This window comes from Coregonus lavaretus (genome assembly GCF_964263955.1).
Source record: "Coregonus lavaretus genome assembly, chromosome: 16".
NCBI classification, from domain to species: Eukaryota; Metazoa; Chordata; class Actinopteri; order Salmoniformes; family Salmonidae; genus Coregonus; species Coregonus lavaretus.
Genome location: NC_140003.1, coordinates 16,565,126 through 16,590,579, shown reverse-complemented (window position 1 = coordinate 16,590,579; position 25,454 = coordinate 16,565,126). Strand labels below are relative to the sequence as shown.

The 25,454-nt window shown below is 43.8% G+C and overlaps 1 protein-coding gene across 1 annotated transcript in view; it reads left to right on the top strand.

Annotated features, from left to right (window-relative positions):
* pde11a (phosphodiesterase 11a) overlaps positions 1-25,454 on the top strand; it is a gene marked incomplete at both ends in the record, with an annotated part of 73,256 nt that overhangs the window by 9,757 nt on the left and 38,045 nt on the right. Inside the window, 7 exons of the mRNA XM_084179056.1 lie at positions 3,535-3,624; positions 4,304-4,444; positions 4,634-4,698; positions 6,607-6,739; positions 11,664-11,739; positions 21,402-21,469; positions 21,619-21,711. Coding sequence (XP_084035182.1) covers positions 3,535-3,624; positions 4,304-4,444; positions 4,634-4,698; positions 6,607-6,739; positions 11,664-11,739; positions 21,402-21,469; positions 21,619-21,711 — 666 coding nt within the window. The remainder of the gene's footprint in view (positions 1-3,534; positions 3,625-4,303; positions 4,445-4,633; positions 4,699-6,606; positions 6,740-11,663; positions 11,740-21,401; positions 21,470-21,618; positions 21,712-25,454) is intronic.

The window sequence follows — 25,454 nt, the reverse complement described above, 5'->3', positions numbered from 1 at the left end:
CATTTTGAATGGAGGGAAGTGAAGTGGGTGGGGGAACAGTTGGGCGACGCGAGCATGGGCGAGGAAGCGTGAACAGGGTGGGACCTCAGTTGGGGAAAGCTGAGAGAGGAAGAGGTGAAGGGAGAGGGTCCACTCCCATCAAAATGTGAATACAGCGATAAGCAGACCGATAAGCAGACCACCTGCCTTCCCGCCTTTGGGACAACGACTCCTATTGTTAGGGCGGAGACTAGACCATCTCATCATTATATACAGTATCTCTGGCTTCCCCCAACTTAGGTCCTGCTCTGTTCACGCTCCCTCGCCCGTGGTCATATTGCCCAACGGTCCCCCGCCCACTCCGCTTCTCTTCCATTGAAAAGGAATGGCTTCAGTTGTTCCATCGCCCCACATCGTTTTCAGTTAATCAGCACCGTTAGACGTCATGTGGTGGCATTAGGAGGCTTGTTTTACCCAATCAGCAGTGGCCTGCATGAAGTTAGAGCCACTCAGTGCTGTTAAAGTGTTCTGTCAAAACGTAGCTCCACAGCCAATAAAGGCGTTTAAAGGGTTGTGAACCCGCCCAGATAGCTTCCAGAGCCACACATAAGACCCACAGGAAACTAGATCATTCATCTTCACCTGATCTGTGAAGTGTCTGGAATTATTCAACATCAAATTGAATAATAAGAGCCAGCTGCATGGTGAGAATGTGTCTCGGTGTGGATTCCTCTTACATCAATATTTGATGCCACTTCCATAAAGAGCAATCACAGCTAAATGTATTTGGAAAGTGCTACATGCGCTGCTGACGCAAGTTAGAGAGAATCCTAGTGACATCAGAGGGAAACGGGAGACATACTGCTGTGCGCATGGGGAGACTAGATGCAACACCGCAAGACTCTTGGCACAGCAGCAATGGGCTCAATGGCATAACATGTCTGACTAGAATGAATACAATCCTTAGCTAGCTCAACTAGCTACTGTAAACAGCTTGTGTAGCTATTGAAATAATTAAGAGCCAGGCTTAGGTGTACAGTAGCCTACTGCAACGCTGTCACGTCCTCTTGGCTTCTCCTACATTAGTAGTGGGTCCCCAAGGCCTTAGTCATATTCATTATTAAATCACATCTTTACTGGTCAATCCTCTGGTCTCTATTGGCTGAAGCCTCTTATTTGTAATGCAGCCTTGTAGTATAATGGGCCTGCTGCCTGACATAATTTAATTAGCGCAACCTATGCTTTACTTGAGTGTGTCCCCCTCCCCTCCTCTTCCTGTTACCTATACAGGCAGATCCATAGTTGGATCTCCAAAGTCTTGCTCTGTAATTAATGTGATCTTGCTGGCTCAATTGATGGTCGCTGGACAGCCTCTCTGGAAGATCATTATTAAATAATTCAATAGCTCTAGTGGATGTACAGGTTTATATACTATATATAGGGTTGCTATTTTTCCACTTATTTTTTGAATGTGAACATGTGGGGCGGCAGGTAGCTTAGTGGCTAAGAGCATTGTGCCAGTAATCGAAAGGTCGCTGGTTCGAATCCCAGAGCCGACTAGGTGAAAAATCTGTCGATGTGCCCTTGAGCAAGGCACTTAACCCTATTTGCTCTGGATAAGAGTGTCTGCTAAATGACAATTTTTTTAAATAATAAACTAAAACATGCTCTATGCATTATGATGTGTGTGTATAGTGAATGCTGTATAGGTTGTAGAGTCACCCTGGAAAGCATGATAGTGAATGTATGTGGTAAGGTAGTGACCGGCGGGAGATACAGAGGTGAGGTGATTGATAGAGATGGTAAGCTGCTTAGTCCTAAAGGGAAATGTGTAGAATAAACCATAGCCAGCATTATACATGGACATAGTTGTGTGTCTGTTGGAAATGGGTTGTCTGTTTTACTGTCGACTGTCTGTAGTTGTTGATAGTGAGAAGTGCCACGATTACTCCCTCTGATGATCTTCCGATATACCCACGGGTCTCATGATGGTCCGTGCTATCTGGATCCTTGGGACGTCCCTACCCCCATTGAAGTTGACATTTAAAATGGTTAAGGTTAGGTAAGGATTATGGGTAAGGGTAGGGTTTAAGGTTAGGGTTTAGGGTAGGGACGTCCTAAGGATCCCGGATAGCAATGCCCATTTCAGACAGAGAAACATTAGCTTTCTTCAGTGTAACCTTGTCCCCAGGATCAAGAGAGCCTGCTGGTGGATGAGATGATCTGTGTAACAGTATCTGATGTATCACCGGTAACAGCTGAGTAACTCCCCATTGTTCTTAAGGGTCTGACACCTAAGTGCTTTCTTTGGACGTTATTGGTTGACATGGTATAAGCAGCAGCCAAAAAAAGAGGTAATATGACTAAACAATGTGAAGTACAGGACTCTAAATGCTCTTGATCCTTTGTCAAAGGGCAATGGTGTAAGTGTCTCTCAGGTAAGGCCACATGGTGTGTGAGTTAGACCTGGCTGTACTCTGTCACAGATACAGTAGGTCTGATTGGTACGGCGATCTCCACAGGCCACTGTACAGTACCACACACCCCTTTTCAGTCCCTGGCTCTGCGTGCTTGCATATGCCTAAGAGCGTTGTCGAGAATATTGGATTGACAGCAACAGAAGGAATGCTGTTCGATTTCAGCCAGTGAAGCGTTGATTCGATTTTCATAACATGCTAATGAACCCCAGCCATCAAGAGTCATACATCATCTAGCCTGCTCTGTAAGCAGGTGGACCCATTTTTTCTGATACAGAAACAAAGAAAAGGGGGAATGGAACATGAAATTCGTTATGCAATTCATTTTATCACCTTGAGGCAAAGGGTCAAACCATTCAGTCAAACGGGGAAATGTAAACTAGATTGATATATTTGTCTTGGCAATTAAATGACGCTCTGATGAAAGGCCATTCTTTATTAGGTCCATTTAAAAGGTGTGCTTTTCCCCTGGGCATGGTATGAGAATATAACCGTGCACACAGTTATGTCGTGTTTTAATTCCCCTATAGAGTAAAACTGGCCTCAATATTAATAAAGGCATTTTTTCTTGTCCGGAAATTACAGATTAAGACAATTGTTTTTCAACGGGAGTCATATGTTGACGGATGATGGACAACAGAGATGATTGTCTGTCCATAAATGCACAATATGTCCGCCTTTTTACATATGAAGCTCGTCCGAAATAGATGACTTGAGTTTAACTTTTGACGGACAAAACGGACAATAGCTGAATACATATACAATTTCATTCGTGTTCATGCGTCTCTGTGTGGCCGTAGCCTAACAAGACAGCTGGCAATCATTATTCTGACTTGGAAGACTGAACTCACCAACCATATGGCTTGTTGCTCTCACACTACCTGTCCTATCTTCAACGAACCTTTCCCCCCTGACCTTGGTATATTGAACAGTAACTGTTCCTCTGAATCTATTGGCTGGTCACTGAGTGTCAGGCCTTGCATCCTTTGAACAGTGAACCCTTTGTTCCTGTGTTGAGCTCAGCATCTGTCTGTATGTCCAACCTATTGACTGTCTGTCTGATGTGATGTCTCCACAGGTGCTGCAGATGTACCTGCCCTTTTGTGGGATCGCCATCTCCAACGCACAGCTCTTCGCTGCCTCCAGAAAAGAGTATGACAGGAGTCGGGTAAGGGAAGCAGGCAGGGACAAGCCAAGGCAGGGTTGGGGTTGGAGAGTGCACTAGTATCCCAGTATGGTGTCTATACATCCCCATAGTGCAGCCCACCTCCTCCCCATTGCTGACACTAGTGAGGCTGGGTATTGATCTTTATGAGCCCACTTGCTGCCACTGCAGTGGGGATCAGGGAGCCGTGTACAGCCCTGCCTGGACCTCTCTGCTGGAGGAGGAGGAAGGGACCAGCAGTGTGCCGAGAGGGTCCAGGGTATAAATCTCACAGGAGGTGTCTAGAGACGCTCTAATGCTTGTCCCACATTGATCTCTGATGGGGCAGAACAAAATGAGAACGGAGACCAGCGAGAAGAGGGGAGAGAGATCCTCCATCATTACTCACTGGTTTATGCTCTCTGCTATTTCTTATTGAGTTGGTAGTGCTTTAGATAAAGTGTCTGATCTACTTTATTGTGGAACGGTGGCATATGATATTATCCTGACCCCTTATGTATTAGAAACAATTATAATTCTAGCGCTGTGAGATGAAACATCTCCATTGAAATGGGTTTGAGTATTTATTATTTGCGTCTGAAAGGTTATTTTATGTGTTGTGCAGTGGCTAGTTGACCAGACATGCATTGACTAATAGCAGCAGTAATGTCCTTGTGTCTGTGCTGTGACCTTTGACCTGCAGTCGCTCCTGGAGGTGGTCAACGACCTGTTTGAGGAGCAGACAGACCTGGAGAAGATTGTGAGGAAGATCATGTACCGCGCCCAGACTCTGCTCAAGTGTGAGCGCTGCTCTGTCCAACTGCTGGAGGACATTGAGTCACCGGTAGGCTCTTCTCTCGCTATCTCTCCTGACTGACTAAGGCTAGATTTCTATAAATAATTAATATCTTTCTGATGTATTGTGCTTTGTACTTGACAAATTGTTTGTGACTCCAGTACCTGAGGAGATGCTGGAGTGACATTTCCATTTGAAACAATTCCACCAGTGATGTTTTCTCTTTTCCTCCCACAGGTGGTGAAATTCACCAAGTCATTCGAACTGCTGTCCCCCAAATGCAGTGCAGACATAGAAAGCAGGTAAAGTTGGTGCACAGTTGTTCATCCCAACAGTCCACTCGTTTCCATGGAGAAATCCTCTGTCCAGTCTGGATTTACTGATTAATATATGAACACTTCACCACCTCATACTCTGTACCAAATCTCTGCCTCTGTAAAGAATCTCTTCATATTTATCAGATTCATCAAAAGACCCTTGGCTTAATTGGCCAACTTAAATACACATTTGACAAATGAGTTTGTGACATTTATGAATTTAAAGATTAAATTACAGCCCTTTGAAAGCAGGAGTTCTCTCTGCATGAGCTGCATACATGGTTCTGCATACTGACTGCAGCTCTTATTCTGTCACACAAATATTCCCATTTCCCTGTGCTCCTGACGTCAAGGCTCTCGACAAATAATCGCAGCTCCGCCTTTGCAGACATACACCGCCGGCACACCTGCGAAGTCTGCGCAAAGCCTCAGCTGACTAGTTATAAGCTCAAACAGTGAAAACTCTCTGGTTTGTTTCTTTTCTCTGTGGAACTTCTTAGAAAAAGAGAAGAAAATGTGGAGATTAAATATGGCGGAAGTGCTGTGGAAGTAATATGGGGATTGTAAATGGGGAAGGCCATGTTGTAGGAGTCCTCCTTAATTGGGGTTTGGAGTTTCTCTCTCCCGTGAGGCAGCGGAGGGGAGGGGTGGGGAGGGGCTGGAAGGGGAGGGGCTGGAAACGGTGTGGGTTGTTTATAGATGAAAAACCTCACCAAAAGGATGACAAATTATCCTCCAGTCCTGTGCAGGCTACAACTGACAGGCCTACTTCAAGGTTGCAATGATAACTACTGCAGTAATTAAAAAAGCATCTTAGCATAATAATATAGTAATCAGTGAAATGTCAGGCTGCATGGCATGCCAGTTCAGCCTTTTCTGACAGGAGACGCATCACCTTTGATTTGTGTTGCTCTTATCATGTGAAGCGCACACTGCTCTCCCATAATGGCAGACAAATGACCATAGCCTGATTCCAAGTTATAAAGTAAACAGAAATGATCACCAAGTTCAAAGGAATATGTGTTTATGATGCCATTCCAAAAGGTTATTTTTGCATAGGGGATTGTGCAAGATTTATGTGTTTAATTAAGTGAATAAATCTGACGTCAAAGGCTTTTTGAAGCACCTCGGAATTTCCATACCCTTGGGGAGAATAATGTTGAGGTACTGTGTGCTTCCATTGCTGGTTCTCTGGCAGCACCTAACGGGAGGCAGAAGAAGCTAGAGAAGCGATCACACTACTGAGGTTTACTCCCCACTGCGTCTGTGTGGGTTTTACATCCACATGGGGGAGATATCAGAGAGATTTCAGAGGACACAGTGTGTCTGTGTATCTATAACTTTAAAGTTCCTTGGCAATAAACAAGATGTACAGTATGGTGTTGTTAGGGGAAAGGCACAGGAGGCACTAGCTGCGAAATATGCTAATGATGCACCCTAACCTGAATGGGAAGCCTGTGTCGAGGAAGGAGACAATTCTCCCGCAGTGTGGGCGTTTACTGGAGAGGAAGACAATCACACAATTAACTTTTCATTACTTCAGAAGGTGCTGGAGAGCCTTATTGATATCCATGAGACATTCATTAAATACAAATCATACCAAAAAAGGAAACAACAACAAAAACAACAACAACAGATGTGCATGTGCCTGAGTTTGAGATGTGAAAAAGAATCCCTTTTCTAAGATGATAATGACGACGGTTGTTAATTGACAGACACCAAACAAACCAAACAATCCTACCCACAATGGAAGATTTGCTCCTCTCAGTGAACATTCATGTGACCATGGTCAATCTCCTCCTCTTCTCCACTGCATGTCAATAATTAAAATGACCCAAATATTTAACTTTCTCTCTTCTCTTCCCTTCCCTCCACGTCCGTGTGTCCCTGTAGTTTTAAAGACAGCATGGAGAAGTCCTCCTACTCTGATTGGCTCATCAACAACAGTATAGCAGAGTTGGTAGCGTCCACTGGTCTGCCCGTCAACATCAGTGACGCCTACCAGGATCCCCGGTTTGACGCAGAGGTAAAATTATCCCCTCTAGAACTACACTATAATATACGGTATATATATATAGTGCCTTCGGAAAGTATTCAGACCCCTTGACTTTTTTCACATTTTGTTACATTACAGCTTTATTCTAAAATTGATTAAATTGTTTTTTTCCCCCCTCATCAATCTACACGCAGATATTTTACTCAGTACTTTGTTGAAGCACCTTTGGCAGCAATTACAGCAGAGTCTTCTTGCGTATGACGCTATAAGCTTGACACACCTGTATTTGGGGAGTTTCTCCCAATCTTCTCTGCAGATCCTCTCAAGCTCTGTCGGGTTGGATGGGGAGCGTTGCTCAGGTCTCTCCAGAGATGTTCGATCGGTTTTAAGTCCTGGCTCTGGCTGGCCCACTCAAGGACATTCAGAGACCTGTTCCGAGACCTTAGGTTCGTTGTCCTGTTGGATGGTGAACCTTCGCCCCAGTCTGAGGTCCTGAGCACTCTGAAACAAGTTTTCATGAAGGATCTGCCTGTACTTTGTTCCGTTCTTTGCCTCAATCCTGACTAGTCTCCCAGTCCCTGCCACTGAAAAACCTCCCCACAGCATGATGCTGCCACCACCGTGCTTCACTGTAGGGATGGTGCCAGGTTTCCTTCAGACGTGATGCTTGGCATTCGGGCCAAAGAGTTCAATCTTGGTTTCATCAGACCAGAGAATCTTGTTTCTCATGGTCTGAGAGCTTTTATGGGCCTTTTGGCAAACTCCAAGCGTGCTGTCATGTCCCTTTTACTGAGGAGTGGCTTCCGTCTGGCCACTCTACCATAAAGGCCTGATTGGTGGAGTGCTGCAGAGATGATTGTCCTTCTGGAAGGTTCGCCCATCTCCAGAGGAACTTTGGAGTTCTGTCATCGGGTTCTGACCATCGGGTTCTTGGTCACCTCCCTGACCGAGGTCCTTCTCCCCCGATTGCTCAGTTTTTCCGGGCGGCCAGCTCTAGGAAGAGTCTTGGTGGTTCCTAACCTCTTCCATTTAAGAATTATGGAGGCCACTGTGTTCTTGGGGACCTTCAATGCTGCAGAAATGTTTTGGCACCCTTCCCCAGATCTGTGCCTCGACACAATCATGTCTTGGAGCGCTACGGACAATTCTTTCGAGCTCATGGCTTGGTTTTTGCGCTGACATGCACTGTCAACTGTGGGACCTTAAATAGACAGGTGTGTGCCTTTCCAAATCATGTCCAACCAATTGAATTTACCACATGTGGACTCCAATCAAGTTGTAGAAACATCTCAAGGATGATCAATGGAAACAGGATGCACCTGAGCTCAATTTTGTGTCTCATATCAAAGGGTCTGAATACTTATGTAAATGAGGTATTTTCTGATTTTATTTCTAAAAACCTGGGGTATTGCTGAGGATTTATTTTTATTTAATCTTAGAATAAGGCTGCAACTGAACAAATTGTGGAAAAAGTCAAGGGGTCTGAATACTTTCCGAAGGCACTTTATATACTGAGTTTAGGTGCTTACTGTACAGTATATACATTTACTGTATGTATTTTAATGATAACCGAAACCATTCAGCAGCAATATTTATGGTTAAAGCCTAATAAAAGACTCAAACAATATTACACCTTTGATCATTGGTATGCTGTCACATTATTATGATTATGAATTATATATGATAATATCCATTTGATTTGGCGCCGAGGCTTTTCTAGCTGATGTTTGAGTTCCCCTCTCAGCTGTTGGTCTTCACATGATAATAATGGTTGATAAAATGCAACCAACGATGCCCATGTTTTTGTCATTGTATTGAAAATTATTATATCTGTAAGTCGCTCTGGATAAGAGCATCTGCTAAATGACTAAAATGTAAATGTAATTCCTAGTGAACCTTGTACCTATGCGGAGTTGAAATACTGCTGAAATAATCCATGGGTTGCATTCTCTCTACAGTGCCTTCAGAAAGTATTCACACCCCTTGACTTTTTCCACATTTTGTTGTGTTACAGCCTGAATTTAAAATTGATCAAATTTAGATTTTTTTTTGTCTCTGGCCTGTACACAGTACCCCAATAATGTGAAAGTATAATCATGTTTTTCAAAAAAGCTGAAATTTCTTGAGTCAAGTATTCAACCCCTTTGTTATGGCAAGCCTAAATAAGTTCAGGAGTACACGTGCTTAACAGGTCACATAATAAGTTGAATGGACTCACTCTGTGTGCAATAATAGTGTTTAACATGATCTCTGTACCCCACACATACAATTATCTGTAAGGTCTCAGTCAAACAGTGAATTTTAAACACAGATTCAACCACAAAGACCAGGGAGGTTTTCCAATACCTTGCAAAGAAGGGTACCTATTGAGGATGGATCAACAACATTGCAGTTACTCCACAATACTAACCTAATTGACAGAGTGAAAAAAAGGAAGCCTGTACAGAATAAACATATTCCAAAGCATGCATTCTGTTTGCAACAAGGCGCTAAAGTAATACTGCAAAACATGTGGCAAAGCAATTCACATTTTGTTCTGAATACAAAGTGTTATGTTTGTTGCAAATCCAATACAACACATTACTGAGTACCGTTCTCCATATTTTCAAGCATAGTGGTGGTTACATCATGTATGGGTATGCTTGCAATCGTTAAGGACTGGGGAGTTTTTCAGGATAAAAAAAGAAATGGAATGGAGCTAAGCACAGGCAAAGTACCTAGAGGAAAACCTGGTTCAGTATGCTTTCTACCAGACACTGGGAGATTAATTCACCTTTCAGCAGGAAAATAACCTAAAACACATGGCCAAATCTACATGGGAGTTGCTTACCAAGAAGACAGGGAATGTACCTGAGCGGCTGAGTTACAGTTTTGACTTAAATCTGCTTGAAAATCTAGGGCAAGACCTGAAAATGGTTGTCTAGCAATGATCAACAACCAATATGACAGAGCTTGAAGAATTTTGAAAAGAAAAATGGGTAAATGTTGCTCAATCCAGGTGTGGAAAGCTCTTAGAGACTTACCCAGAAAGACTCACAGCTGTAATCGCTGCCAAAGATGCTTCTACAATGTATTGACTCAGGGGTGTGAATACTTATGTAAATTAGATATTTCAGTATTTAATTTTCAATAAATGTACTAACATTTCTAAAAACATGTTTTCACTTTGTCATTATATGTACAGTCATGGTCAAACGTTTTGAGAATGACACAAGTATTGGTCTTCACAAAGTTTGCTGCTTCAGTGTTTTTTTAGATATGTCAGATACTTGGTATACTGGTATAGTTACTATGGTATACTGAAGTATAATTACAAGCATTCCATAAGTGTCAAAGGCTTTTTATTGACAATTACATTAAGTTTATGCAAAGAGTCAATATTTGCAGTGTTGACCCTTCTTTTTCAAGACCTCTGCAATCCGCCCTGGCATGCTGTCAATTAACTTCTGGGCCACATCCTGACTGATGGCAGCCCATTCTTGCATAATCAATGCTTGGAGTTTGTCAGAATTTGTGGTTTTTTGTTTGTCCACCCGCCTCTTGAGGATTGACCACACAATCTCAATGGGATTAAGGTCTGGGGAGTTTCCTGGCCATGGACCCAAAATGTCGATGTTTTGTTCCCCGAGCCACTTAGTTATCACTTTTGCCTTATGGCAAGGTGCTCCATCCTGCTGGAAAAGGCGTTGTTCGTCACCAAACTGTTCTTGGATGGTTGGGAGATGTTGCTCTCGGAGGATGTGTTGGTACCATTCTTTATTCATGGCTGTGTTCTTAGGCAAAATTGTGAGTGAGCCCACTCCCTTGGCTGAGAAGGAACCCCACACATGAATGGTCTCAGGATGCTTTACTGTTGGCATGACACAGGACTGATGGTAGCGCTCACCTTGTCTTCTCCGGACAAGCTTTTTTTCTGGATGCCCCAAACAATCATAAAGGGGATTCATCAGAGAAAATGACTTTACCCCAGTCCTCAGCAGTCCAATCCCTGTACCTTTTGCAGGATATCAGTCAGTCCCTGATGTTTTTCCTGGAGAGAAGTGGCTTCATCGCTGCCCTTCTTGACACCAGGCCATCCTCCAAAAGTCTTTGTCTCACTGTGCGTGCAGATGCACTCACACATGCCTGCTGCCATTCCTGAGCAAGCTCTGCACTGGTGGTGCCCCGATCCCGCAGCTGAATCAACTTTAGGAGACGGTCCTGGCGCTTGCTGGACTTTCTTGGGCGCCCTGAAGCCTTCTTCACAACAATTGAACCTCTCTCCTTGAAGTTCATGATGATCCGATAAATGGTTGATTTAGGTGTTATCTTACTAGCAGCAATATCGTTGCCTGTGAAGCCCTTTTTGTGCAAAGCAATGATGACGGCACGTGTTTCCTTGCAGGTAACCATGGTTAACAGAGGAAGAACAAGGATTTCAAGCACCACCCTCCTTTTAAAGCTTCCAGTCTGTTATACTAACTCAATCAGCATGACAGAGTGACCTCCAGCCTTGTCCTTGTCAACACTCTCAGCTGTGTTAATGAGAGAATCACTGACATGATGTCAGCTGGTCCTTTTGTGGCAGGGCTGAAATGCAGTGCAAATGTTTTTTGGGGATTAAGTTCATTTTCATGGCAAAGAGGGACTTTGCAATTAATTGCAATTCATCTGATCACTCTTCAAAACATTCTGGAGTGTATGCAAATTGCCATCATAAAAACTGAGGCAGCAGACTTTGTGAAAAACGTTTGACCACAACTGTATTGTGTGTTGATGGGTGAGATTTAAAAAATATATATAATCCATTTTGAATTCAGGCTGTAACACAACAAAATGTAGATTAAGTCAAAGGGTATGAATACTTTCTGAAGGCACTGTACGTTTCTTAAGTTTAGGGTTAGGATTAGGGTTACATGCCTAATAAATCATAACAGCCCAGTTTCAGCTCCAGTCTCTTCTCTCTTTCGTTTAGGCAGATCAGTTCTCCGGCTTCCACATTCGTTCAGTGCTCTGTGTACCTATTTGGAACAGCAACCATCAAATCATTGGTAAGTTCTCAAATTGTCCTTTTTTCACTGACTTCTTTTGATAGTCAGTTGTGCCATTACATGTCCACTGTGTCACGTTGTATAATGATTAGAAGACAGGCGCAATAATACGTATTAGGGGTTTTATTACTCCACCCAACACAAACACATATATAATCTCAGCAAAAAAAGAAACGTCCCTTTTTCAGGACCCTGTCTTTCAAAGATAATTAGTGAAAATCCAAATAACTTCACAGATCTTCATTGTAAAGGGTTTATCCCTGTTTCCCATGCTTGTTCAATTAACCATAAACAATTAATGAACATGCACCCGTGGAACGGCCGTTAAGACACTAACAGCTTACATACGGTAGGTCACAGTTATGAAAACTTAGGACACTAAAGAGGCCTTTCTACTGACTCTGAAAAACACCAAAAGAAAGATGCCCAGGGTCCCTGCTCATCTGCGTGAACGTGCCTTAGGCATGCTGCAAGGAGGCATGAGGACTGCAGATGTGACCAAGGCAAGAAATTGCCATGTCCGTACTGTGAGATGCCTAAGACAGCGCTACAGGGAGACAGGACGGACAGCTGATCATCCTCGCAGTGGCAGACCACGTCTAACAACACCTGCACAGGATCGGTACATACGAACATCACACCTGCGGGACAGGTACAGGATGGCAACAACAACTGCCCGAGTTACACCAGGAACGCACAATCCCTCCATCAGTGCTCAGACTGTCCGCAATAGGCTGAGAGAGCCTGGACTGAGGGCTTGTAGGCCTGTTGTAAGGCAGGTCCTCACCAGACATCACCGGCAACAACGTGACCTATGGGCACAAACCCACCGTCGCTGGACCAGACAGGACTGGCAAAAAGTGCTCTTCACTGACGAGTCACGGTTTTGTCTCACCAGGGGTGATGGTCAGATTCGCGTTTATAGTCGAAGGAATGAGCGTTACACCGAGGCCTGTACTCTGGAGCAGGATCAATTTGGAGGTGGAGGGTCCGTAATGGTCTTGGGCGGTGTGTCACAGCTTCAACGGACTGAGCTTGTTGTCATTGTAGGCAATCTCAACGCTGTGCGTTACAGCGTTACAGGGAAGGCATCCTCCTCCCTCATGTGGTACCCTTCCTGCAGGCTCATCCTGACATGATCCTCCAGCATGACAATGCCACCAGCCATACTGCTCGTTCTGTGCGTGATTTCCTGCAAGACAGGAATGTCAGTGTTCTGCCATGGCCAGCGAATAGCCCGGATCTCAATCCCATTGAGCACGTCTGGGACCTGTTGGATTGGAGTGTGAGGGCTAGGGCCATTCCCCCCAGAAATGTCCGGGAACTTGCAGGTGCCTTGGTGGAAGAGTGGGGTAACATCTCACAGCAAGAACTGGCAAATCTGGTGCAGTCCATGAGGAGGAGATGCACTGCAGTACTTAATGCAGCTGGAGGCAACACTAGATACTGACTGTTACTTTTGATTTTGACCCCCCCTTTATTCAGGGACACATTATTCAATTTCTGTTAGTCACGTCTCTGGAACTTGTTCAGTTTATGTCTCAGTTGTTGAATCTTGTTATGTTCATACAAATATTTACACGTTAAGTTTGCTGAAAATAAACGCAGTTGACAGTGAGAAGACGTTTCTTTTTTTGCTGAGTTTATATACAAAATGGATGTAACCCAAACAAAGAGTGAGGTGTAACCTCTACACAATACAAGGGATGAGACCCGTAAACAACCAGAGCACAATACACGTTAATCCCGAGACCAACGGACATGGGACAATAATCGACAAGGACAATGGGGAACAGAGGGCACAAATATATATACAAATATAATATACTAATCAGGGTGAATGTGAACCAGGTGTGCGTAATGAGACAAGACAGTCCGTGGTTGGTGGTAATGATCCATGTCAGTGGCGCCTAGAAAGCCGGTGACGTAGACCTCCGGAACTGGTGAACGGAATGAGCAGCAGTACCGGGGGGATCCGTGACACATTGATAAATCTATGTTGACAGATGTCAAAACTAAGACATAATCCAGCATTCAAGCTTAAAGTGATTTAATAATGAGAGAGTACATCAACAAACCAACGTACATGATGTCCCAAACCTCAGATAACCTCAGATGTCATTGTGTCTTGTTTGGAGAATCTAGAGAGGAGAATCCGCCAGTAATGTCCTCCTAGGTAGCATTTAGAGAAAATGATCCTCAAATTAAAGGGGTGATCATTTGTTTTGGTACTGTCCATTTGTAGCTTATTTTTGGACACAGGTCCAGGAATGGCTAAAGGATTGCAATATTTACCTGGAGCTAACACTGCAGATAGCACTACTGGGTGATCTGAAAAGTCATAGTCAATCGATCAATAACATAATAATACTATTAGCAAAAATGTTTATTTTCAATTCACAATCTGTAGAAACAATGAGAATAGAAAGGTTCAGAACTTTTGTAAGACATCACAGTACAGTTGAAATATAGATGGCAAATAGAAATCCTATATGGATCGTGTTAAAAGATAGATGGGAGGTGTTGAAGGATGGGACAAATAACAACTAACAACAAACAATAACAAGGTAACTAATAATGTAGGCACGCTGTGTCCATAATAAGTGTATGGGTTGTATGTTGGGAGCTTTTGTGAAGGAGCACAGTTAGAAAGATATGGCATATAGAAGCAAACCGGATGGACATCATGAAAATTATCGGAGAGGTTGAGAGTAGAAGAAGTTCAGGAGAAAGAACAAACAAAATGTAATTATTGTAAAATTGACTGTGTCCATAAAATGTAGATAGTGGGTATGGGCTGGAAGTAGAGGCCTAGGCGTTGTTGTTCACTAGTTTACTCCAAGTGGGGAAAGGGTGGCGGGGTTGGAAAGTAATAAAGGGGAATATATCTTTTTTTTAAAGAAGATGTATGTGTAAGTATGTATGTATGTATGTATGTATGTATGTGGGTGTGTATGTGTGTGTGTATATGTATATGTATATGTATATGTGTGTATGTGTATGTGTATATATACACTGCTCATAAAAATAAAGGGAACACTTAAACAACACAATGTAACTCCAAGTCAATCACACTTCTGTGAAATCAAACTGTCCACTTAGGAAGCAACACTGATTGACAATAAATTTCACATGCTGTTGTGCAAATGGAATAGACAACAGGTGGAAATTATAGGCAATTAGCAAGACACCCCCAATAAAGAAGTGGTTCTGCAGGTGGTGACCACAGACCACTTCTCAGTTCCTATGCTTCCTGGCTGATGTTTTTGTCACTTTTGAATGCACTTTTGGTGCTTTTACTCTAGTGGTAGCATGAGACGGAGTCTACAACCCACACAAGTGGCTCAGGTAGTGCAGCTTATCCAGGATGGCACATCAATGCGAGCTGTGGCAAGAAGGTTTGCTGTGTCTGTCAGCGTAGTGTCCAGAGTATGGAGGCACTACCAGGAGACAGGCCAGTACATCAGGAGACGTGGAGGAGGCCGTAGGAGGGAAACAACCCAGCAGCATGACTGCTACCTCTGCCTTTGTGCAAGGAGGAGCAGGAGGAGCACTGCCAGAGCCCTGCAAAATGACCTCCAGCAGGCCACAAATGTGCATGTGTCTGCTCAAACGGTCAGAAACAGACTCCATGAGGGTGGTATGAGGGCCCGACGTCCACAGGTGGGGGTTGTGCTTACAGCCCAACACCGTGCAGGACGTTTGGCATTTGCCAGAGAACACCAAGATTGGCAAATTCGCCACTGGCGCCCTGTGCTCTTCACAGATGAAAGCAGGTTCACACTGAGCACATGTGACAGACATGACAGAGTCTGGAGACGCCGTGGAGAACGTTCTGCTGCCTGCAACATCCTCCAGCATGACCGGTTTGACGGTGGGTCAGTCATGGTGTGGGGTGGGATTTCTTTGGGGGGCCGCACAGCCCTCCATGTGCTCGCCAGAGGTAGCCTGACTGCAATTAGGTACCGAGATGAGATCCTCAGACCCCTTGTGAGACCATATGCTGGTGCGGTTGGACCTGGGTTCCTCCTAATGCAAGACAATGCTAGACCTCATGTGGCTGGAGTGTGTCAGCAGTTCCTGCAAGAGGAAGGCATTGATGCTATGGACTGGCCCGCCCGTTCCCCAGACCTGAATCCAATTGAGCACATCTGGGACATCATGTCTCGCTCCATCCACCAACGCCACGTTGCACCACAGACTGTCCAGGAGTTGGTGGATGCTTTAGTCCAGGTCTGGGAGGAGATCCCTCAGGAGACCATCCGCCACCTCATCAGGAGCATGCCCAGGCGTTGTAGGGAGGTCATACAGGCACGTGGAGGCCACACACACTACTGAGCCTAATTTTGACTTGTTTTAAGGACATTACATCAAAGTTGGATCAGCCTGTAGTGTGGTTTTCCACTTTAATTTTGAGGGTGACTCCAAATCCAGACCTCCATGGGTTGATACATTTGATTTCCATTGATAATTTTTGTGTGATTTTGTTGTCAGCACATTCAACTATGTAAAGAAAAAAAGTATTTAATAAGATTATTTCATTCATTCAGATCTAGGATGTGTTGTTTAAGTGTTCCCTTTATTTTTTTGAGCAGTGTATGGGGAAAAAAAGTATTTAGTCAGCCACCAATTGTGCAAGTTCTCCCACTTAAAAAGATGAGAGAGGCCTGTAATTTTCATCATAGGTACACGTCAACTATGACAGACATAATGAGAGAAAAAAATCCAGAAAATCACATTGTAGGATTTTTTATGAATTTATTTGCAAATTATGGTGGAAAATAAGTATTTGGTCAATAACAAAAGTTTCTCAATACTTTGTTATATACCCTTTGTTGGCAATGACACAGGTCAAACGTTTTCTGTAAGTCTTCACAAGGTTTTCACACACTGTTGCTGGTATTTTGGCCCATTCCTCCATGCAGATCTCCTCTAGAGCAGTGATGTTTTGGGGCTGTCGCTGGGCAACACGGACTTTCAACTCCCTCCAAAGATTTTCTATGGGGTTGAGATCTGGAGACTGGCTAGGCCACTCCAGGACCTTGAAATGCTTCTTACGAAGCCACTCCTTCGTTGCCCGGGCGGTGTGTTTGGGATCATTGTCATGCTGAAAGACCCAGCCACGTTTCATCTTCAATGCCCTTGCTGATGGAAGGAGGTTTTCACTCAAAATCTCACAATACATGGCCCCATTCATTCTTTCCTTTACACAGATCAGTTGTCCTGGTCCCTTTGCAGGAAAACAGCCCCAAAGCATGATGTTTCCACCCCCATGCTTCACAGTAGGTATGGTGTTCTTTGGATGCAACTCAGCATTCTTTGTCCTCCAAACACGACGAGTTGAGTTTTTACCAAAAAGTTATATTTTGGTTTCATCTGACCATATGACATTCTCCCAATCCTCTTCTGGATCATCCAAATGCACTCTAGCAAACTTCAGACGGGCCTGGACATGTACTGGCTTAAGCAGGGGGACACGTCTGGCACTGTAGGATTTGAGTCCCTGGCGGCGTAGTGTGTTACTGATGGTAGGCTTTGTTACTTTGGTCCCAGCTCTCTGCAGGTCATTCACTAGGTCCCCCCGTGTGGTTCTGGGATTTTTGCTCACCGTTCTTGTGATCATTTTGACCCCACGGGCTGAGATCTTGCATGGAGCCCCAGATCGAGGGAGATTATCAGTGGTCTTGTATGTCTTCCATTTCCTAATAATTACTCCCACAGTTGATTTCTTCAAACCAAGCTGCTTACCTATTGCAGATTCAGTCTTCCCAGCCTGGTGCAGGTCTACAATTTTGTTTCTGGTGTCCTTTGACAGCTCTTTGGTCTTGGCCATATTGGAGTTTGGAGTGTGACTGTTTGAGGTTGTGGACAGGTGTCTTTTATACTGATAACAAGTTCAAACAGGTGCCATTAATACAGGTAACGAGTGGAGGACAGAGGAGCCTCTTAAAGAAGAAGTTACAGGTCTGTGAGAGCCAGAAATCTTGCTTGTTTGTAGGTGACCAAATACTTATTTTCCACCATAATTTGCAAATAAATTAATTAAACATCCTACAATGTGATTTTCTGGAGAAAAAAAATCTCAGTTTGTCTGTCATAGTTGACGTGTACCTATGATGAAAATTACAGGCCTCTCTCATCTTTTTAAGTGGGAGAACTTGCACAATGGGGAGAACAAGTATTTGATACGCTGCCGATTTTGCAGGTTTTCCTACTTACAAAGCATGTAGAGGTCTGTACATTTTATCATAGGTACACTTCAACTGTGAGAGACGGAATCTAAAATCCAGAAAATCACATTGTATGATTTTTAAGTAATTAATTTGCATTTTAGTGCATGACATAAGTATTTGATCACCTACCAACCAGTAAGAATTCCGGCTCTCACAGACCTGTTAGTTTTTCTTTAAGAAGCCCTCCTGTTTTCCACTCATTACCTGTATTAACTGCACCTGTTTGAACTCGTTACCTGTATAAAAGACACCTGTCCACACACTCAATCAAACAGACTCCAACCTCTCCACAATGGCCAAGACCAGAGAGCTGTGTAAGGACATCAGGGATAAAATTGTAGACCTGCACAGGGCTGGGATGGGCTACAGGACAATAGGCAAGCAGCTTGGTGAGAAGGCAACAACTGTTGGCGCAATTATTAGAAAATGGAAGAAGTTCAAGATGACGGTCAATCACCCTCGGTCTGGTGCTCCATGCAAGATCTCACCTCGTGGGGCATCAATGATCATGAGGAAGGTGAGGGATCAGCTCAGAACTACACGGCAGGACCTGGTTAATGACCTGAAGAGAGCTGGGACCACAGTCTCAAAGAAAACCATTAGTAACACACTACGCCATCATGGATTAAAATCCTCCAGCGCACGCAAGGTCCCCCTGCTCAAGCCAGCGCATGTCCAGGCCCGTCTGAAGTTTGCCAATGACCATCTGGATGATCCAGAGGAGGAATGGGAAAAGGTCATGTGGTCTGATGAGACAAAAATAGAGCTTTTTGGTCTAAACTCCACTCGCCGTGTTTGGAGGAAGAAGAAGGATGAGTACAACCCCAAGAACTCCATCCCAACCGTGAAGCATGGAGGTGGAAACATCATTCTTTGGGGATGCTTTTCTGCAAATTGGACAGGACGACTGCACCGTATTGAGGGGAGGATGGATGGGGCCATGTATCGCGAGATCTTGGCCAAAAACCTCCTTCCCTCAGTAAGAGCATTGAAGATGGGTCGTGGCTGGGTCTTCCAGCATAACAACGACCCGAAACACACAGCCAGGGCAACTAAGGAGTGGCTCCGTAAGAAGCATCTCAAGGTCCTGGAGTGGCCTAGCCAGTCTCCAGACCTGAACCCAATAGAAAATCTTTGGAGGGAGCTGAAAGTCCGTATTGCCCAGCGACAGCCCCGAAACCGGAAGGATCTGGAGAAGGTCTGTATGGAGGAGTGGGCCAAAATCCCTGCTGCAGTGTGTGCAAACCTGGTCAAGACCTACAGGAAACGTATGATCTCTGTAATTGCAAACAAAGGTTTCTGTACCAAATATTAAGTTCTGCTTTTCTGATGTATCAAATACTTATGTCATGCAATAAAATGCAAATGAATTACTTAAAAATCATACAATGTGATTTTCTGGATTTTTGTTCTCACATTTGAAGTGTACCTATGATAAAAAGTACAGACCTCTACATGTTTTGTAAGTCGGGAAAACCTGCAAAAGCGGCAGTGTATCAAATACTTGTTCTCCCCACTGTATGTATATATATATATATATATATATATATATATATATATATAAACATGGGGGATTGGAAGTGATGCAGACAATTACATTGATGGAAGTTACAATCTATCTGCAATATTAAGTAGAACAGCTTTGCCATTGATTCTTGAAGAATATAATGCATTAATGTCTATTACACTTAGTTCAACTGTTTAACTCCATCACAACCCAAAATATAAGCTAGTTTTACTCCATTGTTTGTAAATACTTTAATTGCAAACAAACACGGTATAGCTTCAAAAATGGTTAAAACGTTCATTTTAATTCCATGGATGATCAGTCCTTGCATCCATAGCTCTTTCTTATGAATTTGACTGTGGTTACATTTCTCCAGCCCCATATCTCAGCTGTTTACCGAAAAAGTGGAAGTGTGGCGCTTTGTTGTTTTGTGATTACCAGATTGCCGTTTTAAAGCAGTGTAGCCTGATTAAAGCCTTTATATCAGTCAGTCCTCACAGAGGAGGAGTTCCCTTCCCACTCCTGGCTGCTCCACCATGCAATGCTCTGTGCTCCACAACCACCCCAAGGCCCTCACCACACTGACACTCTGATAAATCATTGATCTGCAGTCTGGTGTTGGTGCTGGATATTGCAAGGAGAGGCAACGCTAGCAGCTAGACTCAGGCCCACAGAGATCTGACTTGGGAAGTCATTAGTTTTGTTTCTGTGCAAAGGGATCAGCAGCATGACAGACGGTCAGTCGCCACCACAGATCATTGTTGGTGTGCGTGTGTGTGCAAGCATTGTGTGTGTGTGCGTGCGTGTACATGCGTGTGTGTGTGCTTGTGGAGGTTAGGAGGGGGATGGAAGGATGAGAGACAGAGGGAGCAGGAGAGAGGAGTGTGTGTGTGTGAGCGTGCGTGCGTGTGTATGTGTGTGCGTGTGTGGAGGTTGGGCGGGGGATCAGAGAGAGAGGGAGCAGGAGGGAGAATAATGTGTGTGGGAGGAAACTATCAGGATCTGGACCGAAAGCCATTATAAAGCCATTATAAAGCCATTATAAAGCACAAAAGCAGCAGAGAAATTATCAAGTCAAAGATCCGTTTATTCAGAAGGTAGATATCCTCCTGCCATGTACCGAGGTTATGATATAACGGTATAGAAGAAAAAAGCCTTGGGCTAGATTCTTACATCACTGTTTTCTCAATGCTTTTCTAAATAGGTTGTAAAAATATGATTACATCTTCAGTGATGTTGACAGCACCACAGTAACCTACAGTACAACCCAGTCCTCTCCAGGGACTCAGTGCTCACTTGAATATCTGCTTGTTAGCATAATATCTCTTGGATGATAGAAGACGATTTTCTATCAACTAACAATTAGCCTTATCAGCAAAGTCCTGGGTTGTTTAATTAGTAGATATACGGAGGAGAGCAGCCTGTCTTTGCTTGCTGGCGTGCCTCCAAACCAGGGGACTTGTCTTTGAAATAAAAGATAAAAGGATACAAAGTCTTCTATTGTTGCCATTGACATAACCTCCAACCTTACATTACAACAGGCTTAGATACTTTAATTACTCAGGTCAACACGACTGTTTCCTGTTTCTTACTTCTTCTTCTAGGAAATACCGCAACATGCATCTATGCAAAAACAACACCATAGAAGCATTGCATATTGCACTGAAAAGCGATAGCAGAAAAGTCCTTGTTTTATCAATGACTTTAATGAATGTGTGGGTGCGATTTCCTCCTGCTAATTGGGGATGTGGGAGCGGAACTAGTGTGTGTGCAACAGCCCAGTCAGTGGCAGCCCAGCCCTAATGAACTAGTGTCAGATAATATAATGGCTCTCAGGAATGGCCTTCATCAGAGGAAGAGGATGGCTTTAGCCTCGTCTGCGTCTGTGGTAGTGTCAGTGACCCTGGTGTCTGTTGTTGCAGGTGTGGCTCAGGTGCTCAACAGGCTGGATGGGAACCAGTTTGATGATGCAGACCAGAGACTGTTCGAGGTAGGACTTTTGTTTGGTGCGTGTGCGTAGGTGCTGCATGTGTGTGCGTGTGTGTGAACGAGTCGTTTGTGTGTTATGACGTCAAACATGTCTCCCTGTTTCTGTGTGCCATGACCTTGGGAGTGTAACAGCAGTGTTGTGTGTTTCAGGCCTTTGTGATCTTCTGTGGCCTGGGCATCAACAACACCATCATGTACGACCAGGTGAAGAAGTCCTGGGCCAAACAGTCTGTGGCTCTCGACGTAAGCACCAATGTTCCTTCCTTTTTATAGCACTTCATTAAGAAATATACGATTTGGATCTTGGGGGTGTGGTTTGATGTGCCTGTGTTATATTCACATATCTTACCCTGGAAATTACTACTGTTTGTCCGTCTTGAGAACATGTCTACAACTTCATCATCAGCAAGCTGTCAAACTATTGTACATAAAGCACAAGCTAGACACTGTTTATCAGTCCCCAACATCACTAGCTAGCTAGCTAAGTTCCATCTCTGTGTTTGTCAATGAAGCTAGTTAGTAGTAGCTAGCAGGCACATTGAGCAGGCAGGCCACATTAGCTAAATCAGCTTATCAATGTGTGCTTCGTGCCGTTTTGTTTTGTTCAACTTTCTCACTATATATTACCAGAGTGTGAGTCTGTCTGGCAGTGTTTCATAGGGAATCATGTTACAAAACAGGTCGCGGCCAGGACACAAGATGATCGAGGATGGGTTTAGTATTTTGGAATACTGACAAGTGCACATTGTCTCAATTCTCATTTTGCCCAAAACATTGGCAGGCTGGAGTGATCACTATCAAACACAAGTGGCCACTCAATAAAGGGCTTAGGGTTCAAGTGATCTTTCAACATAACATTGCTGACGTGTTGTCTTATATAAACAAGTCCGAGGCGCTGCACATTGTGAAGGTCTGTCTCACTGTCTGTCTCACTGTCTGCTACAATTGGATAGAGCACAGGGCAGCTGTTTCTCTGTGCATGACAATTCTCCCTAGGCATTGCCATTAGGGATATGACAAATGGAAAAAATGTCTTAAAACGCTAAGAAAAATTCCAAAAATTCCACGTGAATACACATTGCAGCTGCGCTGCTGCCAGCAACGGTTTGGGTCTTACGGTGCGTCCCTTTCAGATGTTTAAGCATTACACCTGTCCTGCCACTATTGTACCTCAATTCCACCTCTCAAAGTTTGCATTTACTTCTCATTTAACTTCTCAAAATATTGTCATACAGAACTTTGCTGCTGTCGCTTGCCTTTCTCTGCCAACTGTTAACGACGATGACATAGTGGTGGAAAGTTGATTCCAAAATAATTGATTCCTCGATTCCTTGCACATCAACTCCTGGGGTCGACTCCGATTTCTGAGTGCCAAGATTCGATTCCGCTAGGAATCGACTCCTAAGATTCAGTATTTTTGAAACAGAGGAGACTGATTAGTTGCCGTACTTCCGAGAACACAAACACATGCATCTTTCATAGTGAGCTAGCGAGGGACGGAGAGAAGGGGAGGGTCACAGTATAGGCAGGTTGGCGACCAGGCAGACAGATGTAGGAACTATGTACTAGGCCTATCTATCAGCAATCAAAAGCTGTATCTCGCTATTTCAGTAAAGCAGGGGCTATCATCAATGAATAGGCTAGGATATTGAGATGAGCGAGATGCAACACTTCGCTCTCACATAGTCACACACAGTATCTGCGCATGTGCACAGGTTCGCTTCACGCTGTTCACAGCATGGTAGCCAGGGCACCAGAACAGCGGGGATGTTGAGCTTCGCGCTTCAACGCTCTTACAGTGAGGGAAAAAAGTATTTGATCCCCTGCTGATTTTGTACGTTTGCCCACTGACAAAGACATGATCAGTCTATAATTTTAATGGTAGGTTTATTTGAACAGTGAGAGACAGAATAACAATAAAAAAATCCAGAAAAACGCATGTCAAAAATGTTATAAATTGATTTGCATTTTAATTAGGGAAATAAGTATTTGACCCCTCTGCAAAACATTACTTAGTACTTGGTGGAAAAACCCTTGTTGGCAAACACAGAGGTCAGACGTTTCTTGTAGTTGGCCACCAGGTTTGCACACATCTCAGGAGGGATTTTGTCCCACTCCTCTTTGCAGATCTTCTCCAAGTCATTAAGGTATTGAGGCTGACGTTTGGCAACTCGAACCTTCAGCTCCCTCCACAGATTTTCTATGGGATTAAGGTCTGGAGATTGGCTAGGCCACTCCAGGACCTTAATGTGCTTCTTCTTGAGCCACTCTTTTGTTGCCTTGGCCGTGTGATTTGGGTCATTGTCATGCTGGAATACCCATCCACGACCCATTTTCAATGCCCTGGCTGAGGGAAGGAGGTTCTCACCCAATATTTGACAGTACATGGCCCCGTCCATCGTCCTTTTGATGCGGTGAAGTTGTCCTGTCCCCTTAGCAGAAAAACACCCCCAAAGCATAATGTTTCCACCTCCATGTTTGACGGTGGGGATGGTGTTCTTGGGGTCATAGGCAGCATTCCTCCTCCTCCAAACACGGCGAGTTGAGTTGATGCCAAAGAGCTCGATTTTGGTCTCATCTGACCACAACACCTTCACCCAGTTCTCCTCTGAATCATTCAGATGTTCATTGGCAAATTTCAGACGGCCCTGTATATGTGCTTTCTTGAGCAGGGGGACCTTGCAGGCGCTGCAGGATTTCAGTCCTTCACGGCGTAGTGTGTTACCAATTGGTTTCTTGGTGACTATGGTCCCAGCTGCCTTGAGATCATTGACAAGAACCTCCCGTGTAGTTCTGGGCTGCTTCCTCACCGTTCTCATGATCATTGCAACTCCATGAGGTGAGAACTTGCATGGAGCCCCAGGCCGAGGGAGATTGACAGTTATTTTGTGTTTCTTCCATTTGCGAATAATCGCACCAACTGTTGTCACCTTCTCACCAAGCTGCTTGGCGATGGTCTTGTAGCCCATTCCAGCCTTGTGTAGGTCTACAATCTTGTCGCTGACATCCTTGGAGAGCTCTTTGGTCTTGGCCATGGTGGAGAGTTTGCAATCTGATTGATTGATTTTTTTCTGTGGACAGATGTCTTTTATACAGGTAACAAGCTGAGATTAGGAGCACTCCCTTTAAGAGTGTGCTCCTAATCTCAGTTTAGGAGCACACCTGGGAGCCAGAAATCTTTCTGATTGAAAGGGGGTCAAATACTTATTTCCCTAATTAAAATGCAAATCAATTTATAACATTTTTGATATGCGTTTTTCTGGATTTTTGTTGTTGTTATTCTGTCTCTCACTGTTCAAATAAACCTACCATTAAAATTATAGACTGATCATTTCTTTGTCAGTGGGAAAACATACAAAATCAGCAGGCGATCAAATACTTTTTTCCCTCACTGTAGTTGTTGCGGAAATTGACCCACTATGGTGTTTACTTTCTGCATGTACGTAAAAATAAAAGTATTTCGGTTAGTTTTTTTTTTTTACGTTAAGGATCCCAATTTCGTTTAACTGTTTTAACTTTTAAACATTCACACCCCTAGTTGCCATCTCGTGTTGGAGGGCAAGTGGGCATGATTGTAATCCAAACCCAACCCTCATGTAAGTCGTGACGACCTCAGTTACACAAATCTCACAAAACTCTCTTGACCAAAATGATCCTACTTACACTTTTTAGTCAATTTTGGCACTGGAATAAATGGTTCTGACTAATATCGATGCCACATAGGCCGTTTTCAACCAGAGTTGTTTTTTGCATTCAGTTGCTCTTTAAACAAAATATATTGTGGCAGAGATATCCTGAATGGTTTCCCATCAAATCGTTTTGCATTGTATATAATGACCAAATTTACAGCAGGATTGATATCTGAATGAATGAATTTGGTCTGTGTTTAGTCTCTCCAAGTTGGTTCCAGTAGTAGATGTCCAGTATGGATAGTGGGTCACTGTTGGTAGGCTGTGCTGTTGTTTTAGTGTGGCAATACATTTGGG